At 49.6% G+C, this 27370-nt stretch overlaps 1 protein-coding gene across 1 annotated transcript in view; it reads left to right on the top strand.

Annotated features, from left to right (window-relative positions):
• Window positions 1-27370, top strand: part of Ago2 (argonaute RISC catalytic component 2) — an 86257-nt gene that overhangs the window by 14007 nt on the left and 44880 nt on the right. The window contains 1 exon segment of the mRNA NM_001408918.2: window positions 23885-24080. Within this exon segment, the coding sequence (NP_001395847.1) occupies window positions 23885-24080 (196 nt within the window).

Genomic DNA, 27370 nt, shown 5'->3' with positions numbered 1-27370 from the left:
GAGGCACCCCTGTTTATTCAGCGACTTTCCCTGGTGCGATTTTATGTATTTTGAAGTGAACAATGTTTACTGTCTCTTGAGCTAAGCACTCAATAAATGGCTGTTTAAACTGTAATAACCAGATAACCGTGGAGGACACAGTGATTTGCCAAACTTCAAAAGCCAGGGCAGGATATGTGCCTGGTCCCTAGCTTTGGGGTTCTGAAAATCCAGAGCTGGCACAGATGCCCCGAGCACCCCAGACCCTCCCCCATCCTATGTTGGCTTCAGCAGATGACGACTGGCTCAGTCTGAGGACTCGCAAGGCTTGAATGGCTCGCAAGCCCCTGGGCTGTGGTAATTGCCCGTGACTAACAAGGTGGCCCTTCATGACCCTCAGTGTCAGGTGGTGGCTTCCTCCCAGAGGCTCCGGGTACAGTGTGCCACACATTCACTTCCTAAGACCCAGCACCTTACACGGAGAAAGAGTCTGCTCCATCATCGAGTTTCCCCAGCCCCTTAATACTGGGTGTAGACACACATGTCCATGACCCCAGGACTTGAGAGGCTGAGACAGGACGACTTCAAAATTGAAGTCCTAGTGAAACCCTGTCTCAAAATAAACCAACCAAACCAAGACTAGTGGAGTGGAGTGTGGGGGTGCATTCATTCCCAGTTCTCGGGAGGCAGGGGCAGGCGGCTCTGAGTTTGAAGCCAGCCTGGTCTACCGAGCATGTTCCTGAACAGCCAGGGCTACACAGAGAAACCCTGTCTAGGAAAACAAGACAAGACAAAACACCAAACCATGCAAAAAGGATCTATTTTAAGAGGCAACAAGCCAAATATATATTAATATAAACATTACATGGAAGGCAGTTTTTAAAAGAAAAATGGGGGTTGGAGATTTAGCTCAGTGGTAGAGCACTTGCCTAGCAAGCACAAGGCCCTGGGTTCGGTCCCCAGCTCCGAAAAAAAGAAAAGAAAAAAAAAAAAGAAAGAAAAATGTAATGTGAGTTATTGTGTAGCTTGTGTGTCTGTGTCTGTGTGCGTGTGTCTGTGTGTGTGTGTGTCTGTGTGCGTGTGTCTGTGTGCGTGTGTCTGTGTGCGTGTGTCTGTGTGCGTGTGTCTGTGTCTGTGCGTGTGTGTGCGTGTGTCTGTGAGTGTGTCTGTGCGTGTGTCTGGGTGTGTGTCTGGGTGTGTGTGTCTGGGTGTGTGTCTGGGTGTGTGTCTGTGTGTGTGTGTCTGTGTGTGTCTGTGTGTGTGTGTCTGTGTGCGTGTGTCTGTGTGCGTGTGTCTGGGTGCGTGTGTCTGGGTGCGTGTGTCTGTGTGCGTGTGTCTGTGTGCGTGTGTCTGGGTGCGTGTGTCTGGGTGCGTGTGTCTGGGTGTGTGTCTGGGTGTGTGTGTCTGTGTGTCTGTGTGTGTGTGTCTGTGTGTGTGTGTCTGTGTGCGTGTGTCTGGGTGTGTGTCTGGGTGTGTGTCTGGGTGTGTGTCTGGGTGTGTGTGTCTGTGTGTGTCTGTGTGTGTGTGTCTGGGTGTGTCTGTGTGTGTGTCTGTGTGTGTGTGTGTGTGTCTGTGTGTGTCTGTGTGTGTGTGTGTCTGTGTGTGGTGGGGCTTTCTTAAGATCTGGCCCCCAAAAGGGCTGTGATTGGCATTCATTATGCAGGACACAGAAGACAGCAGCCTGCCTCATAGATCTGTGGGCTGTGCCCTGCTGAGGATGTATTGCTAATGTGGATACCAGACCCTGCAACTATCGACTCAGACCTCAGGCTCCAGTCCTACTGAGAAAATTGTGCATGTGACCTTGCGATAGGGTCCAAGCAAAAGTCATCTGAGCAGGAGTATTAATACGAATGTTGCATTTAGACTTGGGTCCCATCCCCAAGATGGCTCCTTACATAGCACAGATATTTGGAAGTTGGAAATAGTTCTCCCAAGCCAGTTGGATGAGGGGGTATTCAAGCTACCATAATTTCCATCCTGCCCTGCCCCCAGCCCCTTCCCTTTCAAGTGTAGGTCCCAAGCCAATTGGATGAGGGATACTGAAGCTATAGTAATTTCTGGCTTGTGCTGCTCCGCCCAAAACCAGCCCTACCCTCTCCCAAAGGGCTACTGTGGGGTGGGGTGTGTGTGTGTGTGTGTGTGTGTGTGTGTGTGTGTTCATTTTTGAGACTAAATTAGATGACACTAGCTTTGCACCTCCCTGTATTGGAGTTGTAGGCAGTGTACACAATGTGAGCCACCATGTGGTTGCTGGGATTTGAACTCAAGACCTTTGGAAGAGTAGTCAGTGAGTGCTCTTAACCACTGAGCCATCTCTCCAGCCCAGTGCACACAATGTTTATGTGTGTTTGACACAGTGTCTCATGCCCTGGAACTGTTGATCCTCCTGCCTCAGCCTCCATATTGTTTTCTTTTTTAAAAGACTAATGAGAAGCAGCAATCAGATGCCAAAAGGTCCTCAGCTAGGAGTGGGACTTTGTCTCCTACAGAAAGGGAGGTGATGGGCTCAATGCTTAAGGCCTGGTGCTTTCCTTGGATCATAGCAACAGTCTATTTGGACTGCATGTTGCCATTTAATGAACAAATGTAGACCCTTTACCACCAGCCGTGGAACATTTTTACCTTTGCAATAGTTTTATTAATTTGAGAATCTCCTACAATTTTCCTTCTTTTACCATGTTTTCCACTGTCCATTTCTTTCCATCCAGCTTCAAGATTGTTCCCCCACACCCCCATCAAGTCCAGTTTGGGCCGCTTCGCTGACATTGAATGTGTTCACCCAATCAGATTACACCCTTAAAGAAACCTGACCTTCCCTCTCCCTGCAGCAATCAAATGCCAGTAGTTCCTCACTTAGGGGTGGTGCTGGGCACCTACCTCCTCACTTCTATGATGGGCTTCAGTTTGACAGGAGCTTGCGTAGGTCATGTGCATGCTGTCACAGTTGCTGCGAGCCCGTGTGCACACTTGCCCTGGTGTGGCTTGGTTTCCTTGGTGTTGTAAACCGCCTCTGGCTCTGAATGATCTTTCTGCTCCGTCTAACACAAAGATTCCTAAGCCTTGCAGGGAGGGGGTAGGGGTGAAGGCGTGAATGTCTGGTTTGCAACTGAGCACTCCAGTCTGAGTTTTAACCAGTTGTGGTTCTCTGTGAATTGCCATCTCCTGCAAGTAGAGCTTCTCTGAGGGCCCCTTGAAGTGCCATGCATATGCTCCATCTCGAGGGGTGGCCCTCTGATCTAATCAGAACATGGTTGGTAATTCCCTTAACACGTGTGCCGCTACTGCACCAGCAGGCCCAGCTCGTCCTGCAGTCAATACAACTTACGATGGCCAATTAATTCCTAGTTCACAGCTATGGGATATGAAGGCTTACTCTTTTGGGTACCTTTTAGCATCATGAATACAAGCCAATAGGGATGAAGCTTCCAGGTGAGTAGCAGCTTGATGTCTCCATGTTGTGTGACTTGTACATCTTCAGCAATAGGATCTTACCAACATGTTCGGGGGTAACCAGGAGCAATGGTAATTAATAGCCTATAATGATTGAGGAGCAGGGCTGGGTGGGTTGCAGTCTATATGACCCCATTGGCAACAACTCAAAAAGAAGTAATCTGCTCCCATTACTGGGGTGTTTATTTACCAACATGGGTGTTTGTGTGTCTCTGGACATCCTGGGGTGAGTTTGCTTTCTTTGTGGTCTGAAGCCCTATGGCTGAGGGTTCAGAATAGCTGTATGTCCGTGACCCTGCAGCTTTAGTCTCCAGTACTAACCACAGCACATGTTGGTGCATCAGTGTTTTACATCTTGGGGAACCCTTGGGGTTCCGTGGCCATGGAACTACTGAATTAGGAGCACCTTAAGTTTGTAGATTTCCCTCTCCAGAAAGGTAGGGGTGTGTGTGTGTGTGTGTGTGTGTGTGTGTGTGTGTGTGTGTGTGTGTGATATCCCAGAGTGTTCTAGAACTGTGCCCCTGTAGTCAAGCTGTTTCTTCATTTGAAGTCTTAACCTTAACTGTGTAGAGTTGCTGTATAGACCGTGTGTGTGGAAGGCCCGTAGGCCATTGCTCTGTACTCTGAAGGTTTCCTATCCCCACTATGCCTCCCTGTGAGATACTCCCCTCCCCCGACACACACCCCTAGGATGCTGATCTCTATGACAGGGAGCTGGGTAGAAATGGAGAACACTCTGCCCTTGTCTGCTGACCTCCTGTGGAGCTCAGGCAGCTTAAGCCAGCTGTGGAGAAGCTGCTAGGAGCTATGGCTTTGTGAAGAAAGCCTCCACCTTCACAGGTAGTGTAAATGGCAGTCTCTCACAGTTCAGTCCTTCCAGTTGGGGTACTCACCAAGAGAGGTGACTCTTCCCTTGCTGGTAGTGCCCAGAGTGACTTAAGTGTCTGTGGGCAATGGAAAAGTGTCCTGTGTTGGTTGCTTTCTCTTTGATATGATTGAAATACCTACATAAAAGCAGCGTGGGGGAAGATGGATTTTTGGCTCGTGTTCTGAGAGAGTATAGTCCATCTGTGTGGGGCGTGGTGTCAGGAGCCCGAGGCAGCTGCTCACATCTCACCTACAGTTGGGAAGCAGAGAGACAAATATTCACTGTCATCTCTTAGTCAGTCTGGGACCCCGGCTGAGGGATAATGTCACCCATGTTTGCCATGAGTGTTTCTTTCTTCCTCACTAAATCTCTGCTATCCTCAGATGCATCTAGAGATTTGTCTCCTAAGTGACTCCAAATCTAGCAGTCACAGTGAAGACTAACCTTCTCACTGTCCACTCTGCCTGGTCTTCGTCTCTTTCCCCTTGCTCTCCATGAAGCAGCCCAGAGGCCACTGGGATTGACAGGGGGGTGCAGGGATGAGCCTCTCTCCACTTTCACCTTAGTTCAGTTTTAATGTACTTAGTTTGAGACAGGGTCTCACTGTATATCCCTGGCTGGCACCCCGACTCCCACAAATCGCTCTGCTCCCTGCGTACTAGGATTAGAGGTGTTTGCCATTGCTCCCAGCCATCTCTACCATTTTAGAACAGGCTGTGAATTCTGCTGGTGAATTCTGACCTGCTCCAGCATCAGAGGAGTTGACCTGTAGCCTAGAAAGGACACTGTCTCCTTGGTTCCTGACCTAGTTTGGTTCTTGTTGCTATGATAAACACCATGACCAAAAGCAACTCGGCGGAAGAAAGGGTTTATTTGGTTTATAGATTATATATTGTTCATCCCCAAGAAAACTGAGGCAGGAATTGAAGCAGAGACCATAAAGGACGATGCTTCCTGGCTTGTTTCCAGGCTCTGTTGACCTACCTTTCCTAAACCTCCCAGGGCTACCTGCCAGTAGTGCCAAGGTCTGGAGTGGGCTGGGCCCTCATCCCATCAACAATTAAATGTCCCACAGACACACTCACAGGGCATCCTGATGGAATTCCTTAGCTGAGGTTCCCTCTTCCCAGGGCCTCAAGTTGACAACCAAGAGTAACCACAGCTGGGTCTGCAGATGGCCCTTCTGTGTGTGCTACCGTGTGTACTCATTTGAATGGTCTTCCAGCATCCAGAGGCAAGGACAAAAACCTGGTCACCTGGTCACCTGTCGTCCATTGGTTCCATCCCACCCAGTCCACCTGCTCCTGCCTTGGTACACTACCTGTTCAGGAGACTCTGTGTGTTGTGTGCATGTATGCATGAGCACATGCATGTGGAACCTGCGGCACGTGGCTTCCCTTGCTGACCCTTTGTGTTGCAAGGTCTTTGTGGCAACATGGACTAGTGTCTCCTCTGAGTATGCAGGTCCACGGTAGGGATACACACTTTGATTTGTTTCCATTTGTGTCAGGGGACATTTGGGTTGTTTCCAAATACATTTTTAAACAGTTTGGAAGTTAGCTGTTAGCCTTCAAGCCCTGCTGGAATTTCAAGTATGTAACGAACTTTATGGGGACCCATGGGCCAGGCTGGCAGTTTTTCCATATTGAGTGGGAAACACAAGAAGTGTGTGTCATGGTTGGTCCTTGTTTGTTTGTGGTCTTGGGGGTTGGAATTGCACTTCGCCCATGTAAGTCCCTCTGCACTTTGAATTGTCCTGGGTCATCAGAACCTGTCTGGTCTCTTGAGGTGAATCACAGTATGTCCGTGCTCTGCAAGAATTCAGGCTTCAATATTGTTTCTCTGGTAGGTAAGTATGGGAACGGCAAGCGTTGGCAGTCTGTGGCGCTGAACCTGGCTGGCTCACAATGGAGCAGCATGCTCTGACCGGTGCCTGGTGCTGCTTGTGCTTAGTGGCTCTCCCTTGCTAGCATAGGAAGCTCAGCAGAAGTGAGCTGACCCTGTACTGTATAGGACAGTCGTCCGTGACTGCTATGCTGTCCTCAGGGCCTCTCCCTCTAGCTTTTTTCTGCATGGGCCTGCTAGGTTTCCTGTTGTCTTTCTTCTCCTAGGAGGTAGAAGCTGCTGGGCAGACTGAGCCTTTCTCCTCCTTGCTGAGTTTGCCATAGGCCCTTTCCATGTCCTGATTCATAGTCAAGGGAGCCGTGTTGGAGATTGGGTGTAGCTTTGACCAGCATGTGAGGTCAGCAGCAGCTCTCACTGAAGCTTCAAAGGGAGAGGTGCTCATTCATGGTGAGTGGCTTTGGTAGCACCAGTGACAGCTATAGACCTGCCCTGGAGAAAGCTGGGCCCATGAGATCTGTGCACCACTCTGTGAACATAGCATTGTGGTGAGCATTCCTGTGCTTTTCTGCAGCCTCCTGTGGCCCCTCAACACACAATCCTTTGACTTAGTCTTCGGCGAATCCTCACCAGCTTCAGTTCTGTGCCTGGGTAATCCCATTCTTTTCCATCTGGGTTCCCTCATTTGCTGGCAAGTATTTGTAAGTATTAAGAACTAGTTACAAGTTGGGCATGGTGGTAGCAGCCTTTACTTACAGTGGAAAGCAGGAGCTGTTGGATTCCTCTGAGTTCCAGGCCAGTATGATCTACATAGCAAGTTCTAGACCAGCCCTGGCTACATAGTGAGACCCTGTCTCAAAACAAAATGAACAAGAACTGTTTACAGAGGTAGTAGCACGGTGATGCATGTCTAGCAATTCTGGAGACTGAGGCAGGAGAATGGCTATGAAGGGCAGCCTGAGCTGCATGGTAGATTCTGCCTGGAATAGCAACAACAAATAGACAAACAAAAGCCTTTCAAGCAACATGTATGCAGACATAAAGCCCAAGAAGAAGGAATTCTAGCCAGCCCCAGGGCAGCCAGCATGTGTCTCCCTGCCTGCAGTGGTTGGACTGGGTGGTTCCCCACGTCATATAGTTTATAAATGTCTATTTGCATGTGTGTGCAAAGAGGCAGAATCTTCCTGAAAGTGGAACCATAGTGCTGTCACCTGTGGCAGGCCATCAGCTGTGCACTGGGGACTCCGGTGTCCCATGTCCTTGAAAGTGTCCTTTCTCGGGTTTGTTTAAGTCAGTATTTGCACACATAATAAGCTCTCAAGCCTCCAGCATTGTTCTTAGGCACTGTGCCAATGTCCTTTTAAGTTCTCCCCCTCCCCCAATATCTTTTTAAAAATTGTGTGTGTGTGTGTGTGCGGGTGTGTCCCTGGAGGTCAGGAGAGGTATCAGACCCCTGAAGCTGGGTCTGTAGGTGGGTATGAGCCATCTATTGTAAGTGCTGGGAACTAAACTCAGGTCCTAGAAGTGAAGCAAATGTTCTCAACTGCTGAGCCGTCTCTCCAGACACTGATTTCAAGTTCTTAGAGATCCCTCCCAACTGGGAGAAAGCTGCCCCATGCAGATGCTCCATTGCCTACAAATGTCCCATTTCCCCAGTGTACCTTTACGCCATCACATTCCTCACTGTGCCTGCCTTCCTCAGGCCTCTGGGCAGTGGCCAGCCAAGTGACTCACTCGGCTTCAGTTCCCTCTGCCCATCTATACAGTTGGTGCTCTGCTCGCCTCCCTGAAGATGGGGTCTTGTCCAGCAGGTTTCTTCCACATGTCCCTAAGGGCCGTGGAATGACCGCCCTAGTGCACCTCCCACTGTCCAAGGGAAGTCACCTGAATTTGGAAGGAATGTGCAGGCCTGTGTTACCCTCGAGCCCGAAGCTCCAACGTAGGAACAGCATGGGTGCGCCGCTCAAGTGCAGAGTGAAGAGGCCAGGAAATGGCTTGCCCGTGTGGCCAAGCAGAGCCAGGGGAGTGAATGTGGAGGGATGAAGCTGAAGAGCTCACAAGGCCCACCACGAGATGAAGAACCACAGGCAACTCATGACTGCCTCATGTCAGTCAGTCTTCAGGGACAAGCTCTCACAGGGAATCCAAACCCAGGCAGTCACCCCCAAACACTTGTTACAAGCAACAATAAATGGGCTTAGCAGGGTGGGGTGTGTGTGTGGTGGTATGTGTATGTGTGGGTGTGGTGGTTGTGTGTGTTGGGGGAGGGTTGGGGTATGTGGGGGTGAGAATTTTAGGAGTCGGGACACAGGAATTGGAGTGGGAAGAGGGCGTGGTGGACATGATGTAAATATAGTACTCATGTATGAAGTTGTGAAGATGTGTCTCTGCTAGAGCCTATTGGGGAACGCCATAAAGGTCCTTTAAAGGACAGCAGTCAGGGCCTGCTTCCTGCACAGCCCAGAATTGAAACCACCTGCATGGAGGACTGCTGTTCTTCAGTGTTCTGAGGAATGGGGGAGCAGCTTTAATTTATTTTAAATTGCAAGCCTGTCTGTCCTCAGGAAGGAATCGATTAAAGAGGCCAAACAGCCCTGTGGATTGTATCTGCTTGATTTCAACAATTTACTCCCTAATTAATTATTCTGACTAGGAAAAAAAATTGCCCTCTATGGGATGCCAGTATTTAGAAGTGACATTTCAAATAGCTGGTGGGAAAATTGAGGACATTTTCTGTTTTCTGTCACTTGTTAAATTTGCTTTTGAGATGCTCCTCCGGGGGCTGTATTAGGTCCAACCTAGGGACTTAAAGTGAAGTGTTCATTCCACAGGACCCATTGAGCTACGATGGGTGGCGGTGGGGTGGCTGTAAGGGAAGCCTCACTCCCCTGGACAAAGCTGTGGCTACTGTGGTTTTTCAGTTCTTATATTTGGTGGGAGGAACATTGAATGTTGTCTGGAGGGAATATCATGGATATGTGTCTCACTATTCCAGGTGTGAAAGTCTCAACGTTACAGATGTGCTCTGTCTTCTGAGTGTGAAGTGGTATTTCTGTTTATTGTAATTTAAGACAAATGTGAGGATTTTCTTGCAATTGAAATGCTCCTGAAACAAGACACCGTACTTGTAAGCCGTCCACTGAAGGTCACATGACAGCCACCCTAGCTCATCTAGGATAGTGAATGGTCCTGCTTTGGCGTGTTATGGGAGCTCTTTACCACAAGCAGAAGCAGGAGTAGCATGTTCTCTATGCAGTTTTAGCATCAGTTTTCCTCTAGACAAGGACTCTCCTGTGTCTGTAGACAGGGTGGTCTCAGAGGGTCGCACAGGTCCACCATAACACAGGAGTCTCCCTTCTGCTTTCTTTCAATACTGGGGTTGAGCCCAGAGCCTTGTGCACGTTAAGCAAGCATTCTACCGACTGAGTTACATACTCAGCCTTGGCTGACTTCTCCTGCACAAAAGGTACTCAGGCTCATCCTGTACTCCATGCAGCTGCTCACAGATTGAACTGCAGTGCCTTCAGCCTGGAGGGAAAGGGTTTGAGTGTCATTCTGTGGCTCTCCACAGCTGGCATTCTGCCCACCTTCTTCCTCACCACTAAGGGAACTTGAATACATTCAGCACATTCTAGACTCTCTTTGGTATTTTAAGTGTGGAAGGCAAAAGGGAAGATCCAGTGGTGGTGCCTACGATTTGTCGCCATGACAGGCACATGGTGAGTGGAACTGTTTGTCGTGGGGTCTTGGTATCTCTGTGACACAGATTCAGAGGCCTTGCCTGTTTGGAGAGGGGGCGGTGGGACTTGGAGCTAGCCAGTGTAGATGTCACTCAGGCTTTGACTGGTCACTTTAGTGGGAACACAGAGTAGGCCACTGAGAGATTCAAGTGACATGGGCCTGGAGTGGTCAAAGTATACGGAACATTCGAAACCCTGTGGCTGAAGAAGATCCCGTCCTGGCTATATTGGGGCAGAGCTGCCTGTTGAACACAGCCCTACAGATTCTGGTTTTTGAGGATGGTTGTAGGAGAAGAAGCTGAAGAACACAGGTATCTGACTGCCAGCTATGGCTGTAGTCTTAGGTAGGGTTTTATTGCTATAAAGAGACACCATGACCATGGCAACTCTTGTTAAGGAAGGAAAACTTTTAATCACGGCTGGCTTACAGTTTCAGCAGTTCAGTTCATTATCATCATGGTGGGAAACATGGCAGTGTGTGGGCAGATTTGGTGCTGGAGGAACCAAGAGTTCTATATCTTGATCTGAAGACTGGATATGTTTCCTACTAGGCCAAGCTTGAGCATTCAGACATTAAAGTCCCACCTCCACAGTGACACACTTCCTCTGACAAGGCCACACTGCCTCCATTAAGGTCACACCTTCTCATGCCTCTTCCTATGCCAAGCATATTCAATCCACCACAACTGTCTTGAGTGGGTAGGGGTTAAACTGAAGCTCTAACTTACTTACTGCAAGAGCACCTCTATTCGCATTATGGGTTGGGAGGACACGAGTGGATTAGGAGACAGAGAGGCATGGACAGTTGATGGGATCTAAGCTTTTGTTCTGCAGTGGATGTCTAGTGGCTGGCTTGATGTTCTTTACAGAAAGCCCTGAATGTGTAACCGTAGGCCTAGCATTATTTTCTCTTTGCTCTTGGACAGTATTATGCCCCTGGGGTCTGTGCCTTTCTTTCAAACTTTTGGGGTCTTGGCTGGTTTTGTTCCTTTGAAGAGACAGGTTTATTGTACTTGTGTGCTGCTGAGAGTGACCTGCCATAGACGGGGTGTTTCCAGCATGAGCACTAGTCTGTAAGCAGAAGGCTGCTCCTTGATCATGTTGTAAAATTATAAATAATAAAACTTCCTTTTGCCCCATTAGGTCCGGCTTCACAGCGCCCCAAGGTGTCTGGTAGATATCTTAATTCTCAGTCAGCAAAGCGTCTCACCTGCTCTGCTCCATCCTGTATCACACTGCCGAAGGCCTCTCTCTGAGCCTGGCAACAATCTCTCTACCCATCCAGTTCCTAAGGCAGGCTGTCACCATGCCAGAAATATACATCTCAATTCCGTGGTGGCTTAGTGTCTCTGGCCGCCACATACTCTCTTAAATTTAATTTGCCACAAAAAAGAGCACACAGCACAATAACCTCTGATCTAATTGATAAGATGTAATTGCCCACCTAGACATACAAAGCTCTGTACACATCCATCCCTTAAGAACATTCATAGCAACCTGTAAAGGTACAGAGTGGAATCTTAACATCCGCCTCCGTGTTTTCTCCACGGCTTCTTCTCCAGTCTCCTTCCGTTCCAGTCTCCTCCTCTTCCCTCAGACTTTTTTCCCCACCCATCCTTCCTTCTTGTCCAATGACAGGCACCGTTCTATCTTGTACCAGCCTTCAGCTGAATGATGTCATCCTACATGGTCAAGTATCTACAGTTCCCCCAAAGAGCAGGCAGGAAGGTGCAGGTTGGGTGAGGGGTGACTGCGGGCTCTGCTGCCATCCTGCAGTCAGAAGCAAAGTCGGAGGGAGGAATGGGAGAAGAGGTCAGTAGGAGGACTTGCTGGGGGTGTGCCTAAAGGACACTGGTGTGCCCTGAGGTACCACAGGAAATGGGAGATCCGGCACAAGTGTGCTCATCCCACCTCAGCCTCCTGAGTAGTCACAAGGAGTGTGCTTCCTCAGACCAGGCTGGCCTCGAACTCACAGGGATCAGCTTGCCTCCAGCGTGCTGGGATGAGAGGCCTGTGCCACCACATTCTTGTTTCGTAATGTTTCTCAATTCATCACACCCATAATGTGGTGGTAGCAAAAGACTATCTCACGGAGCTATCTTCCATGTCCAGGAGACAAGTTCAGTGTACCCAGAGCACTGTGGTTATTAGTGAATTTGTCTTTAGGCAATGGCTTTGTGGGCTTGTGGGACACTGTCGAGGTTGTCAAAAGATGGTTCTCTCGGAGCAGGTTCTTACTAAGTCTGCCTACCTGCATGACATTAACATGGGGGCCATAGGCAGCAAGCTGTGGAACCAACCACCCTGCTTAGCTGGGCTCAGTGTCATGGGAGGAGTGTATGTCTCCAGGTTCATATCAGCAGGTTGAACACAGTAGAGGAAGCTGCACAGGAGAACCCAGGTTGTGGATATGGTGTGCAGAAATTCTGGGTACCAGAGGGCTTTGAGGAGAGGTGACAGCTGCCTCAGTTACCCATTGGAGGCTGCTTCCCATGGTACAGGTGTTCCTAGGAAGTCAGCCTCGCAGAGCACAGAGGGCTTGCCAGGGGCACACTGGAACTCAGCAGCCCTGGGGTCCGGGCAGTTTAGTGTGGTCCAAGGCACGGTGGAAGCTATGGAGACACCCACCACTGACTTAACCAAGGAAGTGGGGCTTAGTATCTGGCCTGAAAGAGAAAAGGAGGGGCACCTGAGTTCAGTCTGGTGACAGCAGGCATGATGGACAACAAGCAGTTCATTTTAGGGCCTGGCTTTTCTCTGCGGTTTGCTGGCAAATTGGGGAAACTGCTCTGTGAGACTTGACTCTGGTGGGGCAAGTGGTGGAGGTTTGAGATGACACTGTCAGTGTCTTACTTACTGCTATGGGGGACATGTGCCCCCTTCCTGCAGCTGGTCTCACCCCTCCCCCACCTCACCTTTCTATGTTAGATCATGTAGCGTGATGAGCTCTGAGGCACACAGGTGATCAGAGGACAGCATGAGCCTTGCAGCCTGGGCCCTGGCTGGCACTGCTGTCTGCCAAGATGTCCCCGACAGAAGGGCCGTTTGCCAGTTCTCCTGGGTGGTAGGTAATGCCTTGGCTTGAGAAAGGGCCTGTGTTGAGTAGGTTAGTAGATGTTCATAGGTTCTGCTACCTCAATGGAAAATATGACATTCGTTCTTTCCAAGACAGGCAGAGGGCCAAGGCTTGGTCTCAGACCTGTGTGGTAGAACTGAGACGTGAGGGGGGCACCCTGCTTTCTCTTCCTTCTGGACCTCCCACATCTGCTCAGGTGCCCTGCCACAACTGCAGCTCCAGCTCACACCTGCCGGTTTCTGGGGTAGCATTTTTCTCCCGATTGTCTTTCTATTAAAATGCATCTAGTCTCACAGATCGTGAGGAGAACCAGACTTAAGCAGACTCCAGTGGATGACTGGTCATGGCCTGGTAGAGATTCAAGTTTGAGGTCTCTGTGTGTCCTCAGCTCAGACTGGGAAGCAAGTGGTGAGGAAGCCCTGGTCCAACCTATGCACACTGCTGTTGGACAGACACGTTCCCAAAAAGGAGTTCAAACAGTGGTGGCCAGGCCTGGTCCTGCCATGTTGTTGGTTGTTATTAATGCTGATAATATGTGCAGATAGAGCACAAGCAAAGTTGAACCACACTACTCTCCTTAGTAGGTGAAGGCTGGCCCTCTCGTTAGCAGGAGGGGTGCAGCACAGAAAACAGGATTGTACGGCTGCCGCCCTGTTGACCCTGCAGCTCACAGAGCCTGAGCAGCACCGGGCTGCCAGCAGTGTGGGCAGCCTCTTCCCTTGAGGTGTCTGGTGAGACGTGTGTCAAATGGGGTGGCTCTGTCTCTTCCTCAGAGAGTGGTTAAGTACCATGCATGTGGAAAGTCCGGGGAGGAATCTTCCTAGTAGTAGATGGAGGAGCTCGGGTGGAATGTGGACCCCTGGCCAGGGAGTCAGCCCTAGGCAGGGCTGTTATTTCCACACAGTTGTATTTTCAGTTGTGCAGGTCCACTGTGAACTCCCCTAGCCATGGTGTGAGCCCAGAGTGGGGTTTTGGACCTGGCGGTATTCCTGGCTTTGGGGTGGAAGAGCAGGACCCCTGGCTGGACAGGGTCCCAGGAGCTGGAAAGCACCAGGATCTCCCCAGGACTGTAACTATGAAGAACCTTCGTGTGTCCCACTCGGGAACGTGCAGTTTGAACCAGCCCACTATGGACCTCGAGCTGGGAGTATTCCTAGGTCTCTCTTTGTGAAAGGGAGCAGTGGCTGCTCACGATTTCCTTTTTGTGAGCTTTGTCATGGTTAGTTGAGAATGAGTCTTGCTGGATAGCCAAGAGTAACCTTGATCTTCTTGCCTCCACTTCCCAGGTGCTGGGGTTACAGAAATGTACCTCACACCCAGCAAGAGCTGCCCTTGCTAATTACAGCTGTCAAGTTGAGTCCTTTTTTTTTTTTTTTTTTTAATGTCAGCTGCCAAGGATGAGGACCCTTCTTTGCATAAAGGCATTGTCTGCAGATCTACTTTCTTTATGACAGTCCTCAGAGGCTGTGGAATAGTTCACACTTTGGTCTGTAGTCTGCTACTAGGAGTGGGTCTGCCATTTGGCCCAGGAGCCCGGGCCCTTCTCATGCCAGTAAGCACGTAGAGGTATGAAGTGAATTTGAGTAGGCGTAGACATGCTGAAGCCTTGGAAAGTGTAAGCGCCCCTGCCTCACCTGAGAAGAGGCTGACTGTGCAGAATCACAGTCCCTCCCGAAGGCTTGGGATTCCCTGTAAAGACTGGCAGTGTTGGATTATAAATCAGTAGTTTTACTGTTATGGCCACTGACATCAGCTACTTTTATTTCCCTGTGCATCCAACCAGTCCACAGTTGTGCATAAAGAGACACAGGTCTCATGATCAGGCTGCTTACAGTCTAGTAAGAGGCAGACTCTGACCCTAGGATCATAAAGTGTGGTGACTCCGGACTTAAGGAAAGCTAGAGTGAGACATTCTGCTCAGCTTCCTCAAGTTACCCCAAGGCTCACTGTGGGACAGTTTTAAGCAGGTGCTCAGTGGCTGGGCCACCTTGTGGCAGTTATATCAGGAAGAGTGACAGTGGTGCAGTTATGGGTAGCTGGCCCCGAAGCCAACTTTCTTCAGCAGCTCCTCTTTGGTGTGGTAGTTTGAATAGTGCAGAGGAAGAGTTGCTGGGCCTGTGTTTAACTTGTGAGGGGACGGCTCAGAATTTACTAGGCAAAACTATTTTTGAGATGGGTTTGGGGGCCATTTCTCAAAGAGGTTCATGGTTGGAGTTTCATACTGAACCACAAAAGCCATTGAAAACCCACTGTAAACCAGCTGTTTCAGTTTGAGATGAAATGAGTGGCCGGACCTACGCATGGGGTGTCACTGTCACAGCTGATCCGGAGCTGCGTGTGCCCCTGCACTCACATGGCACATCCTATCTCCTGCTGAAATAAGGTCAACATATATTTAGCTGATTACTCATTAAACCAAAAGGGCCACATGAGCAATTGTAGTACTGCACCGTCTGGGCCCCTCAGAGAAACCTCCCCTACCCAGCACCCTCACACCCCTCAGTGTCTGCTCCCCAAGGGCCTCACTTCCTGTCTCACCCAAACGAGTTATGATACAATAGAAGATTTCCCAGAGGGTTTTTTTTTTTTAAATCAGGTGTGATCAAAGCAAAAGACTCCTAGACAGCTAGTAACGTTCAAGGATGGCAGGTTTCTAGAGAACGGTCTCTGTTTCCTTTCCTCTCAGGCAGAGGGATAGCCTCATTCCCCACTACACAGGAGAAAGGACCTCACTGAAGGGCCTTGTGATAGGAACAAGAGATTTATCAGGACATTAGGTGGTGGCCGGAATTCCTGGTTGTATGTCTCCAAGCCTGTGTACTCTGGAACATTTAAATTCTGTAGTGGCCCCAAACAGCTTCTGAGATCAAACTATCCCATTCTAAGGCACACCAGTAACCACTCTGTGGTCAGTCTCCTAGGGTCAAGACTGTCACAGCCAGCAGTGCTAGGATGGTCACCCTTTTTGCCGTAGCTTTCTCAGCTGCATCTCAGCAGTGTTTGCTAAGTCTGGACCCGGAGCCAGGACCTGGAAGAGCAAAAGCTCCCTCCCTCCTTCCTGCTCCGGTTATGTTAAACCCTCTCATGTCCTTGCCTGCTTGCTCGGCTTACAGTCGAGTTTGCCAAGCCGTGGGAGTCAGAACTGGGATGGGAGGTGTCTGACCACAAGCACGGTTCCAGTCCAAGCCGTACTTGGCCAGATGCGAGGCAGACGTGAGCTTGAGTGTTCCTGTGTTGAAAGGCGCTCCTGAAGCAGGGCAGGCTTTGGGTTTGGAGTCCTCACTGGTTGGTGGTTACCCAAGTCTTCCCCGACAGTGGTTCTACACTAGTTCTGCTGACGGTGCATGGTTCCTTCTCCAGCCATGGAGCAGATGGCCCTGGCTCCATTCTTGGTACACACTCTAGGCATCTCTTTCTTGGTCCAAAAAGACTGACTGTGTTTACCGTAGCTCTGTCAGTGTGGGTGGCATGTGCACGACAGCCGGATTGTCAACTATGTACTGCATCCTGAGTCTCCAGAACCTACTGTCAGTCTGTGCTCCTGCAAGCTGTCAGATCTGTCCTGGGGCCTGTAATGTCCAACTTGGGCCTGGACAACAGTCCTGCCTGACTGTCGCCTAGCCGAGAACCCAGGCAAGCCAGGCAAGCCACCCAACCCGAAAAAGTCTGTAGACACTTTCCTGTGTGTGAGCTTGACCGTGGCAGAGAGGCGCTGGTGTCCATGCCTGGCGTGGCCCAGGGTGTGGCACGGTACTCAGCTTCCTGGCTGTGTGTCACATTCTTTTCATTCATAATTTCTGGCCAGTGTTCAGCGCAAGCACAGAGTTCTACAAGGCAGAGGAGCTGTGTGCCTTCAAAGGTACTTGCTTTGAAACCCAGCCCTGGAACGAACTGTGCAATCACGCAGTGTTCCATCTCCCTCCATGGATGCCTGGGGCTGGCTACGCTGGGTCCTGAAGGAAGAGCCCTGGGTTCCACTCCCCCTGGGGTTGCTTGGCTAGGTTGGAATTTAGTATGGCACAGATGTCATATTCACAGCTGTCCACCTGCTTCAGCTTTCAGGATGCTAGAATACAGGCTGTAGCCAGCACATCTGGCTTGTCATTGCTTCTTAAGCCACTGTGTGTGGTGGGAATTTTCATAAGGAGTGTGTGTGCGCGTGTGTGTGCACGCGTGTGGACAGGTTAACACAAGAGGTTGTCATCAGGTGTCTCGATTTTTTTAAAGACAGTGTCTTTGAACCTGGCACACACCAATTGGCTAGACTGGCAGACCAGCCCGAGGAATCTGTTACTTTTGGCCCTCCAAGTGGCTTTTCTAATAAGCCCTGGGGCTCTGAGCTCAGGTCCCCATGCTGTCTTGGCAAGTGCTTTACTGGCAGCTACCCCCACGCCCACTCCCTCCTGTAAGTCACCCAGGAGTGAAGTCATGCAACCTTTGTTCTGTTTAAAGGTCATACAGCTCATACTTAGATGTCATGGCAAGACTGCTTTCAGCAGGTGGGTGGTGACAGGAAGCAGCCTTCTGGGAAGGGTGGCAGCTGTCCTCTATGCTTCCCTTTTCCCCCAACTCCCATTGAACCCCTCAGATCTGGGGTTCAGTAGCCCCTTATGTCTCTGTGCATGTAGACCTGAACCTGGCCGATGATTCAGCACACTGTGCAAGCAAGGGGTGGGAATTTTCTCCTGGTTTCCCAGGTGACTTCCTGCTCCGCTCCGTGTGGTTTGTCACATGACACCTGTGGTCTTCAGCTGGCACAGGTATACAGTGGCAGCAAGATGCATGCTTGCTGCACAGTAGGCGCTTAATGAAAGCCTGACCATGGGGGTGGGGATGCGGGAGTTGTGTTAGCTGAGCAGGTTGAAGGTTTGTTTTAAAAAGGTGTGTTGTTCATGCCTGTGTGTCTTTGTGTGCCCTGGGAGAGCAGGTGCCCCTGAAGTTGGAATTGCAGCCCTTGTGAGCTGCCCTGTATGGGTGCTGGGAGCCATCGCTCGAGCCCTTGAACAATTGTTCGTTTTTGTTGTTTTATTGTTTGGGGGTTTTGTTGTTGTTGTTGTTGTTTGTTTTCCTAGTTGACAGTGTCTCCCTATGTAGGTAGCACAGGCTAGCCTCTTTAACTCATGATCCTCCTGTCTCAGTCTCCTGCATTCCGGGATTGTGAGTGCACACCCCCACTCCTATGGTTAATTCTATAGAAAATCTCTGGACAGTCATATCCATCTGCTTTCACACTTCCCAGAGTGGTTTGTCTCCACATGGGCCCATACACTTGCATACGAGAGCATATGGAATGCCTAGTGTCGTGTCCCAGGGCCACATGATAGCTACATGTGTGTGCATGCCAGGATGTCATGTGGAGGTGCCACTGTCAGGCCTCCTCAGGACACCAGTCTCCTGATTCAAACTTGATGCCGCCCATGCCAGCAGCCTGCATGATGAGCAGACGCAGGAGAGGCTGGTTGCCATGGCAGTGGTAAATGGTGAACTGACGCACATTGTTGCAGCCATGGAGATAGCAGAGCCCCTATCATGTCTGCAGGGTGCTGGCCTGACTTCCCAGCTGCTCCTGCCTCAGGAGGGCAAGTGCCACCGTTTCTGAATGGCCCCTAGAGAGAAACAGTTAACCTGCTCATCCCCCATAGTCAGTCTGAGGGCAGGTTTACTGTTTTCAGGATCTGGGTACCAGCTTCTGCCTAGAGACCCAGGGAAGCTGGTTCTCACATGTTCAGATCACGAGTTCCTTTGTCAGCCTGGTGACGCTGGTGTGGGAATTTTTTCTAGAATAATGATTTTCATGGCAGAAACAAAATATATAGGCTGATAGATCAAATGAGTCATACTGAATTAAAGCCATCAAAATACCAAATCTAATATGTGATACAAAATAAAGGACTTCTTTATCATACATAACCGCAGAGTCCTGAGGGCGATGGGGAACACACTACAGTGCTAGCAAGGGTGGTGGCCACGGGCCAGCTGGGCCTCTTGCCACCTGATACTGTGTCGAGGACAGGTACTGGGGCAGACAGGACTAAGCTTTCCCGGGATGACTTGCGGTGCCAGGTTTTGAGTGTGGCATTCATTCATCCTGAAGGAGAGATGGTCAGAATGCTGGGCTGGGATAGACAGCTGGTCTAGCATTAGAAGGCCCTGGGTTCAAACCCCACTCTATAGATGTGGTGATGTATACCTGTGATCTTAGCACTGGTAAGCTAGAGGCAGGAAGATCGGGAGTTCAATGTCAGCCTTGTCTACAAAGCAAGTTTGAGGCTAACCTAGGTTACACGAGACCATCTGGGAAGAAGGAAAGGGAGAAAGGAGAAGAGAAAGAAAGGAAAGAAAGTCTCAGAACTCAGTGTGGAGTTGCAGTGTGGGGAGGGAATGCTGGAGTGAGGGTAGCTGGAGGGGGACCCGCAGAATGCACGCAGCCTCTAGCTCCCATTGGTTCCTTGTGTCCACGGCACACTGGTGCCAGAAGGTGTCATCCATACAGGGATGGCCTATGCTTGTCTCTTAAGCCAGACAGGCCAGGAAGACGAGCAGGTCAGCACTGAGGGAGGGTGCTGTTGGAGTTCCCACTGTGGGGCCTGGTTTCTGTCCCAGGATGAAGGGAGATAGAGGTGTGTTCTCTCAGGGGCATCGGCCCAGACTCTGTGGTCCAGGGGGAGTTTGGAAAACACTAAGGTAGTTTGGAGGCTCTGGGCATGGGTATAATGTGAAAGGAAGGATGGGGGTTGGGGTGGAAAAACCCGGGCAGGTCTAGCTGGGGCATGTGTACTTAGAAGGCTCATTTTACAGGGATTGTCTTGTGGTGACTTTCTCTGCGGTTTTATTCTACTTTCCTCTGTCTTCTGTCATTTTTTATTATCAAGGTTGAAGAGAATAAGGTGTATTACACAGTACTGGCGCTGCTTCAGTTCTACTGTGGGTAGAAGCCAGGCCCCTTCACTCACTGGTCCCTGGCTGGCTAAGAACATTCCTGAGGGCCTGTGCAGGGGGTCAGGCCAGGTGAGGAGCAGGGCACAGGGCAGCCTGGACCCCTGTTCCCTAAGCCTGTAAGGAGAGGGAGTATAGGTTTTTCCAGAAGGCACCATGACCTTCCTTGGTAGTGGTTTGTGGCCAAGCATTGGTCACCATCCTGCAGCAGGGCTCCTGGGTAGGGGACAATCTGTCTACCACCCACTTCCTGACTGCCCTAGGAGGAATGGGCTGGGTGGGCCTTTTGTTGTTTGTTTGTTTGTTTGTCAGTCCTGGTGTGGGAGGCTGAGGTCAGATCTGTGCCAGGGACCCAGAGTATCCCAAGCCTACAGGTGTGTGGTATGTTGCTTCCAGGACCTGCCCATGACCTAGTACCCTGTTCCTGATGGTTCCACTCCATGTTCATTGTCTGAAGCTGGTGTTTGTGCCTAAACTGAGCACACAGGCTTAGCAAATGTTTCCAGAGTGCAGCACTGTCTCTTAGAGGGAGGCTGGGGCTATGTGCCAGGTGTGAGAGTGGTCGGCCTAGGGCAAGGGTCTTAGCATCCTCTCCCTGTGCAGATCCCCCATGTGCCTTGGGACTTTTGAGGCCATCCTGTACTGCGGCAGGCTAGGCCTCTTTTGGCATCTGTCACAAACAGCAGATCTTTTGGTCTCCTGGACGCAGTTGCTCATACAGGAAGTCGGTTACTCATTCTCTGTGTTTCCCTTTCGCTGTTTGTGATGGAGCTCTAAAAATGGAGCTCTAAAACAAATGTGCTAAGTGATCAGCAAGTAGGCAAACACTGGGTGCCTGCGCTGTTGTTGGCATCACGCTGGGACTGAGTCCTGGGAGTCTCCCTGCCAGGGAACCCTCTCCAGGGAGCGAGTGGATCTGGGTGGATGTATCATCCAGGGGTTGAGGGGTGGCACTGCCCCTCCCCCGGGCCTCCCGAGAAGGCAGCTGGAAACATGCAGAACAAGGGTAGGAGACCAGGTGCCAAGCAGAGTGTCTGGGTGCTATGGGGGGAGGGTTGGGGGAGAAAGGACATTGGCTATGCCTGGGGTATAGAGAGGGTGGGGCCAGTCACCAGGGAGTCTTTGATGCTTCCCCTCACTTAAATCTCAATATCGTCAGTGTCAGACTAAAGGGCTGAAGGGGGTGTGCCGCCTTTCCTCTCTTCAAGCTTGGCACATTACTGTGGGGTCCAGAGTCTCTACCTCACAAGCTTAGCTGTTTCGCTGATCTCCTTTCTCTTAGGAGCTCTGTGCTCATGGGGAGCCAGCTTCTCTCCAGGGCTTTGGGTCTCAACCTCCTGCTTGTTTGGCAGTGTGCACTTGGGGCTCCCCGGGAGTGATAAAAATAGGCCTCTGGTGTCTCAGAAGAGGGATCACGGGATCACAGTACTTAGGAAGAGGTCTAGGCCGGAGAACTTGTATGAGCAAAATATGATTTTCTGTTCTCCGTGGCTTTCTATGAAGTGACTGCCTTGTCATTCTTTGCAGAAGTAATGGAAACAGTATCTTGTGAAATTATGCTTCACGTTTCCTTGTTCCCTTTATTAATTCTCCTGCAGCCCCAGCCAGCTAGTGATACTCTGCAGTTCCAGTAGCTGGCCATCGGGGGTGGGCTTCCCAGTGACCTGAGAAGTGAAAGTCTGAAAAGAAACTGTGGCCAGGTCTAGGTGCTGAGGCCACATCAACTGTGACAGGAGAGAGGGTCCTGGGCTGTGCTCCTTTGTCGCCTTTTTAAGCTGATCATTGGCTCTCACAGTGTCTGAGCTTCCTGACTCTGGTTTGACCGATCCTGTTCTAAGCTTCCTTCCTCTACTTGGAGCAGTGGAGACCACCTAAGAGCAGGGTCCACAGTCTATTGGCTGTTCTTTGCTAAGTCTTCTTTTGACCTGAAGGACAGGTTTGTTGAGCTTATCTGGATAGTCTGTGTCCCGATCAAGGTCTGTGGAGGGAAGGGTAGTGGGTGTCCTGGTGAGCTAATGAAAACTGACTTCCTCCTGCTGGGTGACGCTCATCCAGAAAGGAGAAGCCCATGCGAGGAGAACAGTTTTTCTCCTCCTTTTAAGGCTCCTTGACACGTTCGGGCCTTAAGGGGGCTGGTGGTTGAGTGCCTGCTTTCAAATCTGTAACTATGTTACCTCTGAAGTCAAGTGAGTGTAGACGAGAGGCTCCGTCACTTCTGCGCTGCTCAGCTAAGTGGTTCTTTAGCTTTCTTGGAGAAACAAAACAGAAAGTGAGCAAGCCTGGGACTCCCGAGACAGCTGGCAAGTACTGTTTTTGGTGGAGTGTTTATTCCCAGTGATTGTCAATGGGCATTGTGGCGTTTTAAAAATGCAGGCGGCTGGGGCTGGAGAGGTGGCTCAGCGGTTAAGAGCACCCAACTGCTCTTCCAGAGGTCCTGAGTTCAATTCCCAGCAACCACATGGTGGCTCACAACCATCTGTAAACAGATCCGATGCCCTCTTCTGGTGTGTCTGAAGACAACTACAGTGTACTTATACATAATAAATGAATAAATCTTTAAAAAAAATGCAGGCGGCTTATCTCTTGAAACAGGATGTTTAAATGAAAATTACAAGTGGTCTGTTATCAAACAAATACGTAGTTGTGTTTTTCCTAAATTTGTTATTCGTCATCTACTGGCTTTGGAGTTCATGTGACACTTTCCCATGTCCACAGCAAAAGTAGGCAACAGTGTCACAGTATGCATGTGCTCGGGAGACACACAGGAGAGTAGCTGTAAGTTGGAGGCCAGCCTGTTCTCTGGTGACTTCCAGGCCGGCTGGGACTGTAGAGCAAGGCAGGGTTTGAGGACTTGAAAAGTATCGGGGGTACCTTTGCCTTGGCATTTATGGCTTGTGTCACAGATAAGTCTGGTCTGGTGGGTCTTGCTTTCCTTACTGCTAAGTCACTATTCCAGGGCTTCAATTCCCCATGGACAGCACAGGTAAACTGAACGATTGTGGTAATCTGACTCACCCCAGCGCACCCTAAGTTGATGGCTGGCTTAGTGTTAAAACACCACCTCTGCAAAGCAGCTTGGTCCATTGCTGGGGTGAGGTTCTTGAGTGGGGATTTCCACGGCCTGAGCTTGTGTGAGCCCGTATAGCCTATGGAAGTCACAAAATGGCACAGGTGCTGTGAATGCTGCTGGGGCCGTGGGGCGTGGGGCGTGGGGTGTGGGGCATGGGGGGGTGATGCTTGAACTCGATATGTGATCATTTGCAGGAAAGCTGGGCTGTCTGGACCCAGGCCTCTGATTGCTAAGGGTACCTTATAGAGACTCCGTCTCCCTTGCTTCCTTGCACAGTGTCAGAGTTCATTCAGTGTGCCCTGGCTTCCCTTGTACCCTCTCAGACCTTGGGATGGCAACACAGTATCCTGGGGTAAGAATAAAGGAAATGAAGAAGATTGGGACACTGGTTAGAAATGTGAAAGGCCGAGTTATTGGGTGGACACTAGCATACACCTGGGCATACCGGGAAGGTGTTAGAGAGCCACAGAGGTGTCGAAACCGTTCCTGGGCCTACCAAAGGTTCCTTGCTGTGGTTGTGCATGGTCACATGGGATCTCCAGGTGGGGAGCACGGAGGGGCGGTGCCAGAGGGGAAGAGCAGGGGAAGCGAGGTTTGCCTGGCCTGAGAAGGGCTAGGATACTGTCGGAATAGGAGCTAGACCGCAGTGCGAACTCTCTGAGCCTGGGTGAGCGAGATGAAAGTCCCCAGCAGTCAGTTGGCAGAGTTGCCGGCTGGTCCCTGTGATGAAGTGGATCTGCACGGGGATGTCATGCGGTGGTCGGGATGTGTGAACAAAGGGGAAAGTGTGATGATGGAGCCCATGGTGGTGCGGGCCTCAGCATCCAAGGGGCACAGGAAGCTTAGGGTGCACCATGATTCTCAGGGACAAAACCGAGCCTGCTAACTCTGATGTCTGCTGTCTCCCTACTGTTTTCTAGTTCTTGCGTCTCCTGCTCCGACAACATCACCCATCCCAGGATATGCCTTCAAGCCTCCACCTCGGCCGGATTTCGGCACCACCGGGAGAACAATCAAACTACAGGCCAATTTCTTTGAAATGGACATCCCCAAAATTGACATCTATCACTATGAATTGGACATCAAACCTGAGAAATGCCCTCGGAGAGTGAACAGGTATCTTCTGACCTTTCCCATGAGGTTGTTACGATGTATTTTTAATTGGTTTTGCATTGAGATACAATTTGAGTGTAGTGGAGCACCAACACTGTAAATGACCCACTCCAGAGTTGTAATAGACGCGTGTAGCCAGCATCTTCTTCAGGTTAGCCTGGCTGACCGTTAAGTCACATAGTTCTACCTTTTGTCAGCTTATGTTATGTCCTGCCTACAGAAGCCATGTAACCTCAACTTCTTTGGTCCAGAATTGTCTTTTGAGATTTCTCTGTGTTCTATGTATTGTAGTAGTTACTTTTAGTATTAAGGGGTATTGCATTGAATTGTTGTGTATGTGTGTGATGTGCGCACGCAGGTCCATGTCCGTGTGTGGAGTCCTGAGGTTGGGCATCTTCCTTGCTCACTTTTCCACCTCATGGTAGTAAGGTCTGTCATTTAAACCAGAGCTCTCTGTTAAGCTAGTCTAGCTTGCTCTGGAGCTGTCTTTTCTCCACCAGTGGCTGCCACACCTAACTGGCATTTGCATGGGTTCTAATGATCTGAACTGGTTCTCATGGGAACATTCCATCCACTGAGAAACCCCCTAGCCCTCAGTGACTGATAATTTACCCATTCTTCTAACTGGTAACACTTGGGAGGTTACGAAGCTCCATGAAAGAAAACCCTCTTCTTTCTTCTTCTCTGAATGGACATGGGTCTTCCTTCCTCATAGTTGCCAGAGTGAGGAGTGGGCTTCACTGTCTGGGTATCCACCCGGTGTGTCCCAGGCAGGTGCCGGGTTTTGTCTCCATCAAAGTGGACTGGTTTGTCCCACAGCTTGTCAGCTTTTGAGTGGTTTGTGCTGCTCTTCTGTGTGTGTTGCTGCTGCTGTGGCTTTACCCCTCACCCTGGTAACAGTTGATGACTTTCCCCTTTACACATGAGGAGTGTTGGCGCCTCGTGCCCTGTTGTCTTGATTCGTAGGTGTCTTTTGGTTCTGGATGATCTGGAGTCTGTTGGGAATATTCTCCTCCAGTCTGACATTTGCTTTCTTGTATTAGCGGGTTTTTGTTTGTTTTGCTTTTTAAAATAGTGCCTTCTAGTGAATAAAACTTCCAAGTTTTGTTGAAGTTCAGTTTATGAACTTTGAAAATGGCAGGTGTCGTCATCCCTAGGAAGTCTGTGTCAAGAGAGGTCATAAAGATCCTGTTTTCTTTGGAAGAGTTGTAGTTTGGGCTTTTGTGTTGAGATCTGTGCTCCATCCTGAACTGCTTATTGTGTGCAGCATGAGGTGAGGTATTGTAGAGGCTTTTCTGTGTCTATCTATTTATCATGACACCTTTGAAAGGGAGGTTCAGTCAGCCATGCATGTGGTGTGTCGGTCCCTGCTTTGGTCTCCCTTCAGACCAATAATAACTCATCAGCTTGTCTAATGTATGGAGCTGGTGGTTGAACCCAGGGCAGGACACATACTAGGCAAGTGCACAGCCTTAACTCTAGACTGGAATCTCACATTGCTGACTTCTCTGAGATTGTTTTTCCAAATCTAGATTTCTGCTTTGAACAACAAACAAAACAAAAAACAAAAAACAAAACAAAACAAAAAACAAACAGAGAGAATAAGGGGGTGGGGGCTTTCCAGAGAGTTCCAGTAAGAGGTTAGGTTTGAATTTAAATTTTTATATTCTTTGCTTTTGTAGCTAGCATCTTAAAATGTCATTTTCCAGACACAGATGAGTGACAGCCAGGGAGTACAGAGGTTTATCTGGGGGCATGGGCATCTACCAATCTTAGATGGGTGGAATGATGTTTAAGTTCCAACGCACTAAATCATTGACTCGTACACCTGTCAGGGTGAATTTTACCTGACTATGAATGTTAGATCATTTAACAGTGTGTACAAGTGTTTCCTATGTGTATGTCTGTGTACCACATGCATGTGATGCCCATGAAGACCAGAAGGAATAAGATCATCTAGAACTGGAGTGAGAGGTAGTTGGGAGCCATCATGTAGGTGCTGGGAACCAAACCTTGTCCTCTGGAAGAACAGCAAGTGCTCCTAACCATGGTGCCACCTCTCCAGCCCAACTTAAACGTGATATTTAATGACGAGTGTTTGGTTTCTTTCTTTCTAGTTTACAGTGAGTCTTATATTTTACTTTCATTAATGCAGTGTGGAGAAAATCTAGCTGGATATTGAGCGTGGGCCTTGCAGAGAGCACTCCCGTCCTGTTACTGATTTTAATTGATCAGCAGTCATTCCTCTTTAAGATGTAATACTAGTTAAAGGATTTCAGACCGTTCTTATCCTTATCTGCTGAGGCTAGTGGCCACCAGCCAGTTAAATTCTGTCACTGCTGAGTTGATTGCTGGTCAAATCTTGTCATCTTTTTCAAACTAACACATGGTGTGTTTTTAAAAATGAGCTATACATCTCTGAGACTCACAATTCTTTCTGTATAGAACTGGTTTTGTGAATTTGTGTCTGGGGTGCAAATCTGTAATTGCCTTGCCTTTTTAGATTTCTGTGTCAGGGTTGTATAACATATAATTCAGCAAGTTGCAAAGTGTTCCTTCTTTGCCCACTGTAAGAGCAAAGTGTGAGATTCAGGCCTGGGAGGTGGGTTGCTGAGTAAGCTCTTTTCATGAGGCTTAAGGACTTGAGTTTGAATCCCCAGAGCCCACAGAAGCTGCACAGGGGAGCCCATGTCTGTGATCCCTGTGACGTGATGCTATTGTGGGAGGAGGAGGCAGGAGAGGCTAGCCTGGCCAACAAGAGCCTGTCTTAAGGGGGAGGGTGATGAGCAACGGAAGATACTGTAGGCAAGTGACCTCCACCTCCACATGCCCTCATACACATAAAACATGTGTGATTCTGCTGTTAGAAATCTCCTCGATTTATCATGGAACTGTTTTGGGCTAGGATCTATGTTTGTAGGAACTGTTTAATACAGCTTAATTTTTTCCCTCAGATATCAGGATTAACACCCATCCCCCTGTGTGTGTGTGTGTGTGTGTGTGTGTGTGTGTGTGTGTGTGTGTGTGTATGTGTACGTGTGCATGCACTTGGGTGCACACACTTAGGTAGTTTGTATTTTGTCATCAAAGTTATGGAATTTTCTAGTAAAAAGTTGTTCATAATGTATATGTTTATGTATATACTTCTTTGTACAGAGTAAGCTAAGCCTCAAACTCAGAAATCTGCCTGCCTCTGGTTTCCAAGTATCAAAGATGCCTGCCACCGTGCCAGGTTCCACAGTTTTTATATTTAGTGTCTATGGGCTCTGTACGAAGCCCCTTTCACCCCAAGT

This window comes from Rattus norvegicus, chromosome 7 (genome assembly GCF_021556685.1).
Source record: "Rattus norvegicus strain SHRSP/BbbUtx chromosome 7, alternate assembly SHRSP_T2T, whole genome shotgun sequence".
NCBI classification, from domain to species: Eukaryota; Metazoa; Chordata; class Mammalia; order Rodentia; family Muridae; genus Rattus; species Rattus norvegicus.
The sequence above is the reverse complement of the archived record's forward strand: the minus strand, read 5'-3'. Positions and strand labels throughout refer to the sequence as shown.